This window comes from Planococcus citri, chromosome 4, assembly GCF_950023065.1.
Source record: "Planococcus citri chromosome 4, ihPlaCitr1.1, whole genome shotgun sequence".
NCBI classification, from domain to species: Eukaryota; Metazoa; Arthropoda; class Insecta; order Hemiptera; family Pseudococcidae; genus Planococcus; species Planococcus citri.
The window spans coordinates 4,097,395-4,111,342 of NC_088680.1; the positions used below are offsets into that span (position 1 = coordinate 4,097,395).

General features: G+C 34.8%; 2 protein-coding genes across 3 annotated transcripts in view; one reads left to right on the forward strand and one right to left on the reverse strand.

The window, feature by feature from the left end:
* The window catches only part of LOC135842269 (frequenin-1), a 295,329-nt gene that overhangs the window by 197,827 nt on the left and 83,554 nt on the right, over positions 1 to 13,948 (forward strand). For both annotated transcript variants that reach the window (XM_065359643.1, XM_065359642.1), the window contains one exon: positions 1,107 to 1,155. In XM_065359643.1, the coding sequence (XP_065215715.1) occupies positions 1,107 to 1,155 (49 nt within the window). The remainder of the gene's footprint in view (positions 1 to 1,106; positions 1,156 to 13,948) is intronic.
* On the reverse strand, positions 5,028 to 13,780 carry LOC135844778 (esterase E4-like). Its single transcript, XM_065363125.1, has 10 exons — positions 13,588 to 13,780; positions 13,357 to 13,494; positions 7,100 to 7,259; positions 6,822 to 7,007; positions 6,501 to 6,721; positions 6,068 to 6,230; positions 5,823 to 5,995; positions 5,576 to 5,735; positions 5,329 to 5,467; positions 5,028 to 5,220 (listed from the first exon to the last, which is right to left on the reverse strand). The coding sequence occupies exons 1-10, from the start codon at positions 13,726 to 13,728 to the stop codon at positions 5,058 to 5,060; spliced, it is 1,644 nt and encodes a 547-aa protein (XP_065219197.1). The 5' UTR covers positions 13,729 to 13,780; the 3' UTR covers positions 5,028 to 5,057.

The window sequence follows — 13,948 nt, forward strand, 5'->3', positions numbered from 1 at the left end:
TTTTTTTTCTCATTTTTTTATTATTTTTCAACGGCAACGTTACGCGATAATTCACGATGTAATCTGGGTTATTAACAATGAAATGAGCGTCGGTTAACGCTAATAAACAGCGAAGTCGAGGAGGCAGCGGTGGTGGCGGTGTAAGGGGACTCGAGCCTCAAATATAAACTCCAGCGCAGCTTCGAAAAAGCTAAATTAAACAGCGGATCTTCTCTGGAGATACGAGCTGCATTCCCCCTCCCCCCTGCAACCCTACGTCTTCTGGCGTACATTCGTTGCTTGTTAATTTTATAGGTGTAGAGTATGTGTGTACATGTACACACGCCAGTAGGTATACCGCGTGTTAACTTTCTACCCTTCATACCCCTCCTGTCACTGTGTAAAAACCCATAGTATATTTATATGCTACGAAAAACCTATCTAATCGAAATTAGCCTCGACTTTTCGCTAAATAAACTTCTCCACCTCGTCACCCTCGCTTCCTTTTAGTTCTATACTTTCTACTGAAAGTCTTTGCCATCTTTTTTTTTCCTTTTTTCGTTTGTTCGTGATTTGATTTTTCTCTCTTTTTTGGTGCTCTTTGGTCCTGCTTTTTTCTCTCGCACGTCCACAAATCTGGCTCGCTGCGCCTATATCTCTCGTCGTGTTGGCTTCTTCGTATAGTTTTGTATTGTTGTTCGTTAAGAAAAAAGAAAAAATTACAAAACTTTTTGCCCCGACTATAATTAGCGGTGGCTTTACTTTTCCACGCTTTTATGCATGCTGAATGTTAATGTTTCACCAAGCGTTACGCCTTCCGCGATAATAAAAATATCGGCGAGTAATTTTTTTGCTTTCTTTTAATGTACCTACCTACCCAGACCTACCTATGGGAAGACGAAAGGTATGGTAAAGCTATACTAATGGCGCCTTCCAGGCATACGCGCGCATTATCTTTCGAAGAGATGGCAAAAATTAAGCTCGAACGACGACGCGAACTGGCTTACTAAGTTTTGCAGTTTTTAAACCCTCGGCTTCGTCTTGCCCGAATTTGTTGTTGTTGTTGTTTTTTTTTGCGAGCGGATATTAATGTAGTTTTTTTTTCTGTTTTTCTTTTCGTGTTACAGGCACAAAGGATTCCTAAAAGACTGTCCGAATGGTTTATTAACGGAAGAGGTAAGTTGATAAATGCTTCGGGGTGGGTGCGGTTTAATTAGTATACTGTGTTTCGAGGTTGCCTAAATGATTACGTATCTAAGAGTGCAGAGGTGGTGCGAATTTGGGTGTAATTTTGCAGTAATGGTGAGAAACGTGGGGGGGGGCTTAAAAATAGTATCGACTCAAGGTGTAGACGTTTGTAAGTTCATTTTTGGGCCTTCGGAGTCATTTGATAGGGTACTTTTGGACTTCGGTTATGATTATTGATGATCTTGGCTTAAATTTTGAAAGTATTCACGGGACATATTTTCGAAGGATCAAAAAATAATTTTTGGTGCCGAAAAAATTTTTCTCACACTTTTCCTCCTCAAAAATTTTTGGGGTGTGTAGTGAGACTAAAGGTCAATCCATGGATTTTCTTAATTTTTTTTTGCGTTTGCTGGCAGTTTTTTTTGTTGCCAAAATGTTGACCTCAAGTTATTGTATTTTTGGCATTTTTTCTCCAATTTTTTTAAAGAGGTAGATTAGGGTTGAAAAATCCAAAAAACAAACTTCTTGAAGAATTTTCCATCGCGATGGGATGGGGATCAAGGCCAAAAATGAGGGAAAAAATCAAAGTTTAACCAAACAGACCAAGAAAACTGAAATTTGGGATATACCCTATTTTTGATGTGTCAAATCGATTGGAAACTGTTTCAAAGCGTTTTGAGCACTTCTGGAGGCTCCGGCAGATTTTTGGAACTTGAAATTTCCACAAAATTTAATCAAATGGAGTTCGATAACCGAAATTTACTCTGCAAACTAATTTCAATACGCTACGAAGTCAACTGCAGGAGGATTTCCAGTCGTTTTGGAGCCTCCAGCGATTTTTTTGAATATTACTGGAGCCTCCAGTAGATTTTTGAAACTTGAAATTTCCCCAAAAGGAGATAGAAAGTCGAAATTCATTCTGCAAACTAATTTCAATACACTACGAAGTCAACTGCAGGGGAATTTCAAGTCGTTTTGGAGCCTCCAGCAATTTTTTGAAAATTACTGGAGCCTTCAGTAGATTTTTGAAACTTGAAATTTCCCCAAAAGGAGATAGAAAGTCGAAATTCATTCTGCAAACTAATTTCAATACGCTACGAAGTCAACTGCAGGGTGATTTCAAGTCGTTTTGGAGCCTCCAGCGATTTTTTGAAAATTACTGGAGCCTTCAGTAGATTTTTGAAACTTGAAATTTCCCTCATTTTTGGCCTAAATTCGATTTTCAAAAATTCACCAAGAATCGAAAAACGCACTTTAGCACTTCAAATTTTGACGAGTGATAAGATTTTGCCTCATCTTTCGATCTACCTTTGTACGGTTTGAAAAATTTTGTGTGAGTCCTATGTTGGAGGTTCACAGACAATAGATGGACATATCGAATTACCTTCTGGTTTTTAGGGCACAGACTTAGAAAGCAGGGTAGACAGAGGGCGAGGTGGACTGACGACCTTGATGAATTTTTAAAGCACAAGATGTATCATAGGGTAGCTCGAGACAGAAATGAATTTTTTTCTAGTACAAGGACTAGAAATGTTCCTTAGGACTCCCCTTTTGAGAAAAAAGTTGTCCCGGGGGATCGACGGGGGGGGGTGCAATAGATCGCTTAAGCGGGATCCCCTACTAGATGTAATATTTCATAAAAATCATAAATCCAATGTTGTTAGAAGTTCTATGTATTAGAGATTCTTCAATTTGATGGATTTTTGATCATAAACGAACTTCTGACTTATTTTGAGAAATTTGTATACTTTTTCGATAGATTTTTCCAAAAATCTAAACTCATGATTAGTTCAAATTTATATCTTGATTTTTTAAAATCAAATTCTGTATAATTTCCAACAACTTTTCAACTTTTTACACTTTTTGTGCAATTTTCGAAAATGTTTAAATGATTTGTTTTCATTTGTATTTTATTTTATTTATTTTTATCAAATTTTAAATCATTTTGAGAATTTCTTACGTGTTTTTTTTTTCCAAGATATATTTTTAATATTTTGAACACAGACTTGTACAGTTCAATTATACACCATTGTAATCATTTTTGGCAATTCATGAACCATTTTCAACTATTTTTTTGCTCTTTTCGTTGAATTTTCAAAATTTTTAGGCACCTTGTGTACTTTTTCATGTTATTTTCGTAATTTTTGTGAATTTTTGAATCATTTTGAGCAATTTTATACTCTTTTTATGTAGATTCCGAGCACATAAAATTCGATAATTTTTATCAATTTTTAAATCATTTTCATTTTGGAGCAACTTTGCTCATTTTGTGTAAAGTATTCTACATCTCACATTATTTTTATCAGTTTTACCAAATTTTCGATGATTTTTAAAGATGATAATCTGATTTTAGCTAATTTTCCGTTACTTCATGCAATTTTTTCATTATTCTATTAAAAATTGTTCATCATTTTTGACAATTTTGTGTACGTTTTTTCGATTTTTCTTAAATTTTACGACGTTATTTCAAATTTCTGCATTTTTTTGTAATTTTGTGGTTGTTTTTAAATTATTTTTAGCCATATTTTTTTTTTTTGAAAAAATTTTTGATGATTTTTTTTTGGAAAAGTGCTGATTTATTCAATTTTTTTGATACCTACTTATTCTTTCGGTCATTTTGCTGTTTTCAGGTAATTTTATTTCAATTTTGACAATTTTTTGCGAGTTCCTTGCACATTTTTGATGAAAAAAAGATTAGCAACTTGAAATTATTTCATTGTATTCACTTAAAAAAAAAAAAATCATCAAAGTCACTAAGAAATCATCCTTTTAGACTGTAGGTCATCAAATCCATCAGTCATCAAAAAGTCACCCTTTGGACAAAACCTTGACGCATTTACCAAAAATGAATCAAATATTCTCAAAATTGAATGACAATTTGGCAAAAAATGCAGAAATTTTGTCGAAAATTATAGTTGAATTGACTTCGTGATTACCGAAAATTACGTACCATGAATTGGTAAAAAAAAATCTGCATAATTGAGGACAGTTTTGCGTGCCACAAAATTTTTTTAAATTGGCTGAAAATTGATTCGAAATCAATCATTGAAATTGTAAATCTCAAAGTTGATCTTTCGTTGCATAAGCTCAACTTTAACTGCAGCTTGTCAATTGAAAATTTGTAAAAAATTACAGTTTAGATTCGTTTCTATCCTCTTTTTAATAAATCAAGTTTAAAAATTATATCTCAACACTCCTCGGAGCAGAAGATAGGGAGAAAGGGGAACAAGGGTTCACAATTTTAATCAAAATTCGAGAAAATTTCAAAGATGGAAATGAGATGACACGTGGCGCGTTTTTGTAAGATTTTTGAGATTACTGAATTCGAATATTTGCTTATTTTTTAAATACAACCTCTCGGTGACTCTTGCCCCTCCCCAATTTTTGAAAATAGTTCCAAGACTTACAAAAAATGTGATGTTGTATTCAAAATTTGGAATAATCCTTTCAGCGAATTTTCATTCTGCTCTCAACATAGCATGGGAACCTGAATTTTTTTAATGGAAAACTTGGGACCTGTCTTCGTGTCTAAAATTTTAGTGAAAGGCAAGTTCCATGTGAGGGAGATACGTTTTCAAAATTGAATTAAAAATTATTTTTGACCCTTTTCTTTAAATTTTTGATGAAGCTCAATCATAACCACATCCACAGCATCGTCTGCATATCTGTTGGAGAGACAAGAAAGGGGGAGGTGAGGTAATAATATCAGAAAAATATGAAAATTTGATATGTATCGCGTGAGTGTTTTTTTGAAAGGGGCGAGGGGTCGAATGTCAATTTGATTAAATTTCTGATGCATATTTTCAAAGATTTTTCCTCATCAAAATTCTACAAAAAAAAAGAGAAAAAAAAGCAACCAGAAAAAAATAGGAATATTTTAATTTTAATATTTAATCTGCTCTGTACAACTTCTTCTGGGTCTCCCAAAATTCCATCCTTTCTCCGTTCAGCTTCCCATCTACTATTTTCAACTCTTCCTTTATACTTAAATAACATGGATTTTCAACTGTCGAAGGGTTCCATTGAACCTCTAACCCATGGTAATTAGGATCTCTAGGTGAGAAAAGCAATTGAGATTTGTAATATTAGTTTCGAATTACGAAACAAATTTTAAAATATAATCAGAGATTGTTTTAATCAATGCGAACTTCTCGTACTTACCCTGTCCTTGCAAAAGTACAAATTAACTTAGTGAATTTTTCCAATATTTCGCGTGTTTTTTGTGTCAAAACATATTCGTGTTTGCCGTGATGATCTTTCATCATGCACCAATAACTGTAGTCGCATCCGTGAACAGTTCCTGGTTTAATATTGATGCCGAAAAAAAAATGAAACTTATGGTTTTGCCAATATTGCAATGCGACAGACCTTATTATATTGGAACAATAAAATTTAATGTATGAATTACCATCTATGGGTTGATCCATGATTTCCAAAACACCCTCTTTCATTGTTATTATACTTCCTTCGAATTCAAATCTGTATACATAAGCTGATAATGACGGATTTAACGATGTAGGATTGATGAGCGTATCGTACACGTCGGATAGAGCGATATCACTTAAAATCTGAAAATATTTGCAAAAATCTATACAGTCTGTTGGGCGTATTTAGCACGTATCTGACTGATAATGAGGGTAATCTTAGAATCTTACATTGCATTTAGTTGAGACTGGAAAATTGTCAACAGGTTTACCATCCAAATAATAATTTTCTATTTTTGTTTGGATTTCTTTTATTTGATCGTCGCTCAAATCTCGTCCCCATCCCCAATGATTTTGACGAATTATTGTGTAGAAGTTTTTCGCTGCACGTTCTTTCAGTGGTTCTAAAAAGGATTATTTTATTAGGTTGAGCTTTTGAATCTTGAAGGACAAAAAACACTGTATTTTGTACTTACTCGTAAATGCCATCGCTGCTTCTTTATCGCAAAATCCAATAATAAAAGGTACCCCTGTCGATGATTTCATTAAGGTTTCGAATGAATATGGTAAAATGGAATTTTCCGATTCTAAATCGAGTGTTGGATGGAACGGAGATATTGGAAATAAGGAGACTACGTTCTAGTATATCGGGGAAATTGATACGAATTAGTTTTATGACGAAATATTTTTAGTTTTTTGTGCTGAGAGAGGACGAGCTAACTTTTTGGATAGGTAAAGTATAGAAGGAATCAATTTTTCTACAGAACAAACCTTTTTTACTGTAACGAGTTTGTTTAAAAAGCAAAATTTTATGATCTCGATTTCGAAAGTGTGCCCTAAAGAAGTCATTTATTTATTCATTTAAAGTGAATCTTTTGCGGTGATATAGAAAGAATTTTTTTTGATTACCTTGGCATTGTTCATGAACGCTTTAGCATTGAATACGATGGCCGCATCAATTGGCATATTTTTATAAAACGATAACAGCTTTCTTCTTTCACTTTTATCGGCTGTTCCTTCATAACCCACTGCTCGTGCAACTTCCAAAGCTGTCCCAGCATTCTCGCATTGCGTAATGAGAGTAGGGTTAAAGACAGACGTGCCCATCAGAACAGTTTTGTGAAATAAACCTACAAGGATTACATGGGTAGGTTATATGTACTAAGGGTCACATGTTAAACAGAAAACATACTCGTATATGTAAGGAAAAAAGTATATAGGTATGTGTACCTTTAGCTCGGGGGGAAAGCATCAATATATGAGTAAGAGCAGAACCACTACTGCTTCCCAAAACAGTCACGTTATTGGGATCGCCGCCAAAAACGTGAATATTTTCTTTGATCCATTCCAAGCTCAAGATGATATCTTTCAAGCCTTGGTTACCGGAGCAGTCCTTTAATCCGAGGTTTAAAAATCCTAATTTGTAGAAAAACATAACGTCGAAAGTGTCAGTCGATTTATTGAGATTTTAATGTAGGTATTTGGAAGTATAGTACTCTTAAGGTTACCTAGAATGTGTAATCGAAAGCTAACGCCGACAAATACCACGTCGTTGTGCATTACATAATCGGGTGATCCGAAAAAACTGGGGTCTGGGTTTCCAAAAACAAATCCTCCTGGGTGTAGAGTCACGATAACTGGTTTCAAAGGTTCGTCGTTTGAAGGTAGCTAAATGAGAGCGTAATTTATGATGATAAATGAATATCTGGTGAGTGAGAAATTCAGGTTCTCTGTCGTTTTTTCGAAGATGCGAGTGCTTTTACTCGTGCTTGAGGAAGGTTTTCGTTTTTTTTGCTCCTATCTTCTAAAATTTTTCGTTTTAATTTTTTTTTAATGCTGATTTTTATGTTCCCATTATTAATTGAAATTGGAAAAATTTAGGAAAATTCATTCTTGAATGAATTAACGTGCAAAACCAAAGTAGCCTCCTTCATTCCTCCTACACTCATAAAAAATATTAATAAAATTTCAAGTTTTTCATCCAATAGGGGGAGGAGGGATTTTAATTGACAGAAATGTTTTGGCATTTCTTGCGTTTGTAGAAATGCCTTAAAATCACATGGGTGGCTAGAGACCAAGAGTTAATAATGGACTATGTGGTGGCAAACATTCATGCTTAGAAGACAATGCTAGATGTGCGTGTATTTCAAGGCTACGACATTAGGTCACATCACTATCTCATTGAAGCAGATACTAGAGTCAACAACATAGGAAAGACAACTGAACATAGAGAGACCCAGCTCAACATCAACTCATTAAATGACTCACAATCAGTAACAAACTGGCTGCACAAAAGAAGAATGGAAATCATCAAAAAAGATGTACTGATAGAAAAGGATGTTGAAAAGGAGTGGGTATGCCTAAAAACTATTGTACAGAGAGCAGCAGAAAAGGCACTAGGAAAAAGATCAAGTAGATGAAACCATAAAAAGCTGAAAATCTGGAATGACGATTTATTAAGAGAAGTGAAGAGGAAACAAAACATTTTTGGGAAGTGAATGAGTTCAAAGAGCAAACAAGATGAAGGAAGCTATAAAGAACAGTGCTGGAAGACAAGAAAGATAATACCTAAGTGAAACATGACAGGAACAATACAAAAGATTTGTGGCAAACATGGAGAGCAATACATACAAACTAGAACTAAAAGCGTACAAAATAATTAAAATAATATCGGAAGACAAGGTACATAGAGTCAACATTGCCCCATCAGACTGTGAAAAAAATGGTTGAATACTATGTGAACCTATGGAGTGATCCCGAAATGAAGTTGAAGCAACAAACCATGATGAGATCAAGTATGATCCATTTTCTTATGATCCATTTTCTTGGGAGGAGCCACATAGATGGAGCATTGAAAAGCTCCAGAAATGGAAAAGCCCCAGGCAGTGATACGTTACTAAGAGACTTATTCAAGAATGCCAGATGCCACAATAACCATTAAGAAGAGACTGTCCTTATAACAACAACGTTGCAGATTTTGATGTACAAATAAATATGTGTCATTCCACAGGTAATGGGCCCATTTGGTCGATATTGAGTTATTGGGGGGGGGGGTGAAGTAGACCTCCGGAGCAATCATACGAGCTGGATAAAAGCCCAAAAAGTGCAAAAAAACCTCCAAAAAATCCATAATTAAAAATTTGAAAAGCTCAACTTTTGAGAAAATTGCCTTCAAAGTTTTTTTTTCTGAAAAAAGCTAAAATTTCATGTAATCCCGAAACCTTCACACCTAAAATTGAAGATTATTGTTTCTGATGTGAAATATTACTAACCCTCTGCAATAGCAATTTTTTTACTCAATCTTCTTCATGTTTATGAGTATTTTAAGCCTGAAAAACAATGATTAATAAATTAAAATTTTGCATAAAAAATTCATTACTCTGTTCAAAAACAAAAAAAATTATAAAATTACATTCTCTGTCAAAATTCAACTTCTAAAAATAAAAATTGTAAATTTTTTTAAAAATTTCTCCCTGGGGTGCGATTTGAACCCATACCTCCTGTTCCGCAATCCATTACCAGTGCCACACAGCTTGCGCTGCACCTAGGTAAAATGTGTTTTTGAATGGTATACATGTTGCCACTGGCGACTAGGTGCAGCATAATTTGGAGGGTATTTTTTTGGAAGTCTTCGGAAATGAATTTACAGCGAAAAAAACACAATCAACCAAATGGGCCAGTCTTGAAAAAACTTTAGTTCCATTTTTCTCCGCTTGGGGCGCACCTGCGGCCTTGATACTTCAACACGCGATAGTCGGATATGTTCTACATCGAAATCCATCAAAACCTCAATTATCAATTCTCTCGACTTTTTCACTAAAAGCACGATTATCTCGATAAATAGAAACGACCAAATGGGCCCATTACCTACGGAATGACACATATAGACACATTGAAATCTGTCATAATTGGACTCTTCAGTGTAGATTTGATTGTAGATGGTTTGTAGATGTACTCATAGATTATTTGTGGATCATCTACAGACACATTGACAAAACGTCTACAATGGATCGACATTGGCAAGCCCTTTTGCAATGTAATATTAAATATAAAATTTTAGTTTCAAAATTGAAAACTTTTCCCTAAAATTATTTTCTCAAAGTTGCCCACTGATCCTGTGGAGAGTAAAAAAAAAAAGTAGCATTCACTCAGAGGCCACGTTTTCATGTCAACAGTATGATTGTTGATGTTGATATGAAATTCAACATCAACAAATACATCCACAATATCATCCTCATTTTTCACTTGTTTATTATTTGTTGAATTTTTTTTCAAAAAGTAGTTGATTTTTTGTGGATTGATTTGTAGAGCATCGATATTTACATCAACCTGTGGATGTAACATGTCAATGTTTACCAAAAAAGATAAAATTTTGAAAATTTTTAATGGAGGGGTTTTATTAGCCTGAGAATATACCAAAAGAATCACAAATGTGCATATGTGATCTGTCACGAGAAAACCAACCTAGTGTCCAAAACGTAAATTTTACAGGAAGGGCATTTGAAGTTTTGAGTCTATGTATCAGGCAATCTAAAATTTTGAGGTCCGTGAAACTTGCACCACTTTTGGCCCCCATGAGTGCCAACATAACCCGATATTTTTTTTTTCAGAATAATCACATTCAAAGGTTGCCAAGTCCAATAATCAAAATTTCCCAAAATCGATTTTTTTGATTTTTTTGAATTTTTTGCCAAAAATGTTGCAAAAACTACCCGAGTATGAATTATTAATGAAGAATAAGTTATTATTATAAAATTTATCACGTTTCTTAACAAATTTGTTCAAGGTGAAAAGAGTTGATTTTTCCAGAGTGAACCTCATTCAAATTTCAAAAAAACGGCCTAAATCCTACAAATGTGAGCCGATATCCACAAAAATTTGTATGTTGACTTCCCCGGACATACATTTCGAGAAAATCAAAAAAAAAAATTTTTTCATTTTTTTTGTAGTTGCTCAATTTTTTTGACCTTAAATTTAGGGTCAAAAGAATCGTTCGCGAACGTTTTTAGCACCGCAGGCAGATTCAGCACCCTGAGTACTACCAATATCCACCATAAAAAAAATATCGATTTTTTGGACACTAAGTTGGTTTTCTCGTGACAGATCACATATGTTCATTCAATTTTAGTGAAAAAATGGTGTAGATGGTGGTGTAGATGCAAGCCCGTATCCAGGATTTCCTCCTGGGGGGTGATGAATGACACATAAGTAGGGGACAAAAATCACAAAATTCCCAAAGGGCTCATATGTATAAAAATTTTAATAGTAGGCACATTTCAGACATTTTCATGCTGAATTTCAGCTTGAAAAACGTGTTGATCAGAACGAGGTTTTTGAAATTTATCCAGTAAATTGTTTATACCTACCTATTTATAATGAAATCCAGATAAGCACGAGCGAATTGAGGGCAAAATTTTGGAAATTTGTCAATCCAAAGAGTAAAAAGTACTAAGTACATTTCTGATTGTGAAATTGATTTTTCTGGATTTAACTTGACACTCCTCACATCCTCAGACTTGAATTAGTAGTTTGTTCAACTAGGGAGAGATAATGATTTTTGACGATTTTCGAGGTTTATTGCCCAAGCGTCGCGAAGAAAATAATTCAAAATTGTCAAAAATCATTTTTACTCCCGAGTTGAATAACATATTTTTTGCTATGAGGGAGAAAAATCCCAGTACCTATTCAATTCCAATAATGATCAGTAAGCTGGAGCAAAAGGAGCACATTTTCCCCCTTTAATAACAAAAAATATGCTTCCAGAAATTTCAATTTCAAAAAAGGAGAGCAAACAAAAACATTGGAAATTCATAATTCAAGAAACAAAAATAATTAGTACATAGATTATGCAACTACCTAGGGAGATAACGTGATTTTCAATGAATTTTGAAGTTTGTAGCAAAGTATCTCCCTAGAAACATGAAACAACATGATTTTTTTCCTGTGATTCAATGCAAGAAATCGTAGGAAATTATATTAACCTAAGGATTTTTTGGCCCTGGGGGGTGATTGTACCCCAAATCACCCCCCCCCCCCTGAATACGCCCTTGTGTAGATGGGTTGTGTATGTCTACAATTCGTTACATGGGTGCTTGCTTTCTACAATAAAATACTATCAGGTGCTACCATACCCAAAGACTTCCATACAGCAATTGTAATACCAATTTTCAAAAAAGGCGACTGAAGATGAGAGTATAACCTAGAAACCCAAAAGTCCTTCGTTGATCTGGAGAAGGCTTATGATCAAGTATGAAGGAAGAAGTTATCTGAAATCCTGAAGAAAATCAAAGTGAACAAACAAATAGTACGCTTAATTGAAGAAATATACACAGATAATGTAATGACAGTAAGATCCGGTAACATGTTGGAAGGAAAGAAGATAGGAAGAAGAGTAAGACAGAGATGCCCAAGGTCATGTAGCCTGTTCAACATCTACTTTGACAACATGATTAGTAAGATCAGAGAATGGTTGAAAACCAAGCCAAAAGGGCTAGACATCAATGACACCCATGTCCATATCCTGCTATTCGCTGATGATCAGGTGGTCTTTGCTGACAATGAAGATGACTTGCAGAGAGTAATGTACAACCTTCAGAAAGTAAATTGTTGTAAATGGACTGCCAGTGGAACAAGTTAGAAGTTTTAAATATCTTGGGTGCGAGCTATCATAATGAAGGATAAGTTGATGCACAACTTGAGATCAACAAATTCCTCAGAGTAACTGGGGCAATAAACCGAGCCATCCCCCCCCCCCAGTAAAGTCAGAGCCAAAACTTGATCGATTGATTGACAATACACTGGCAAGACCAATGCTGCTGTATGGAAGTGAAACATGGACGATGATAAAGGATATAAAAAGCAGAGTAACCACAGCAGTAATAAGATTCATGCGAGCCACAGCAGGATATATGTACAAGACATGATAGGAAAAGGAATGAAGACATCCTGAAGGAGCTAGGAGCAAAGCCAATCATTGGACGGGTGAAAGATTACAGAATGAAATTTCGAAGACACGTTGACAGGGTGTCTAAGAGGTACTGCAGGTACTGCAAGTACTGTAAAAGTACTGCATTGAAATCCTCGGTACTGCAAGTACTGCAAAGTACTGCATTTCGCCTGAAAAGTACTGTATTTTTTCTGAGAATCATTGATTTAAAATTTTTTAAAAACTTCAAAATGAATTAATTGGTGAAAATTGAAAAAAAAATGTTCATTTTGTACCTCAAAAGATGGCAACACTTGTTAAATTATTACTTGTAAAAATTTGATCCACAAATTCCAACCGGTTCAAAAATATTTTTTTCTGGGGGGGGGGGGGGGTCGGTGTAAGCTGGATAAAAAAAATAAGGTAATGCAAAAGGTACTGTAAAAGTACTGCATTTCTTCGGAGAAATTTTGTTAGACACCCTGGTTGATAGAATGCCTGACCAACGGTCCCCTTGAAAAGTCAAAGAATACACTCCAACTGGCAAGAGGAGCAGAGGAAGACTGAAGAAAAAACTTGATGACACATCGGTGAGCAATTTTTCTACAGTTTCCCAGATGGGCTGAACAGCTCATGTGGTCAAAGTTCAAAATAAATAATCAACCTAAATTTCGGGGGTCCAAGTACATTTTTTTAGATTTTTCGTAAATTGAAAAAAAAAATTATACCAAACTGATTTAGAAAACTATGAAAACGATAGAGAACCCTGTAAAGTGTGTAATTCATCGTTCAACCGATGTTTGTATTTAAATAACTTGGAGAAAAATGAAAAATAATTACACTAGGGGTATGGATATTATTGTACAGGCAGTCCTCCGAACCTGCCATTCTTCTTTTAAACAAGGAAAACTGTCTACATCCATCTCTCTCAGTGGTAGCTTCTAGAATATTTTTCCATGGTTTAGCTTTGACTGGATCCTGTACGTAAAAATGACGGGTACATTAATTGGAATTCCTCCTCGACTATATGATTCATTACCAAAAAATGGTCGAAAATCCGAGATTACCAACTTTGAAACGAAGATTTCCTATTGGAGGTTGACCGTATGGAATTCCAAGAAACGAGTAATATTCAACTCCGGAAAAATTAGACACTTTCTTGATTCCTTTCACTTTACCCTCGTTTACAGTAACAGTCGCTTTATCAGCCATTTTGTTCACTATAAGTAATTACCGAACCATGGAATTTCATGCACTGTTAGCTGGTTATTCGACGACAAAATCATAGTGGTGGTGGAATTTTTTCCCCATTTTTGTGTTCGGTTTCTTGCTGGTTTTTATCAGTTTTCATTATTTTACTGCTGGGTTTTATTGTTTCTTTTTTCATCGTTATCGATAAGAATTTGTCAATGTGAGAAATAAACATGTTAGG

Excerpts from the sequence above, each read along its gene's own strand:
- LOC135844778 (XM_065363125.1), bottom strand. The coding sequence starts at position 13,728 with ATGGCTGATAAAGCGACTGTTACTGTAAACGAGGGTAAAGTGAAAGGA. Across the intron at positions 13,495-13,587 it reads TAGGAAATCTTCGTTTCAAA|GATCCAGTCAAAGCTAAACC; the intron begins GTTGGTAATCTC and ends TTTTACGTACAG. Across the intron at positions 6,722-6,821 it reads GCTTTCCCCCCGAGCTAAAG|GTTTATTTCACAAAACTGTT; the intron begins GTACACATACCT and ends TAATCCTTGTAG.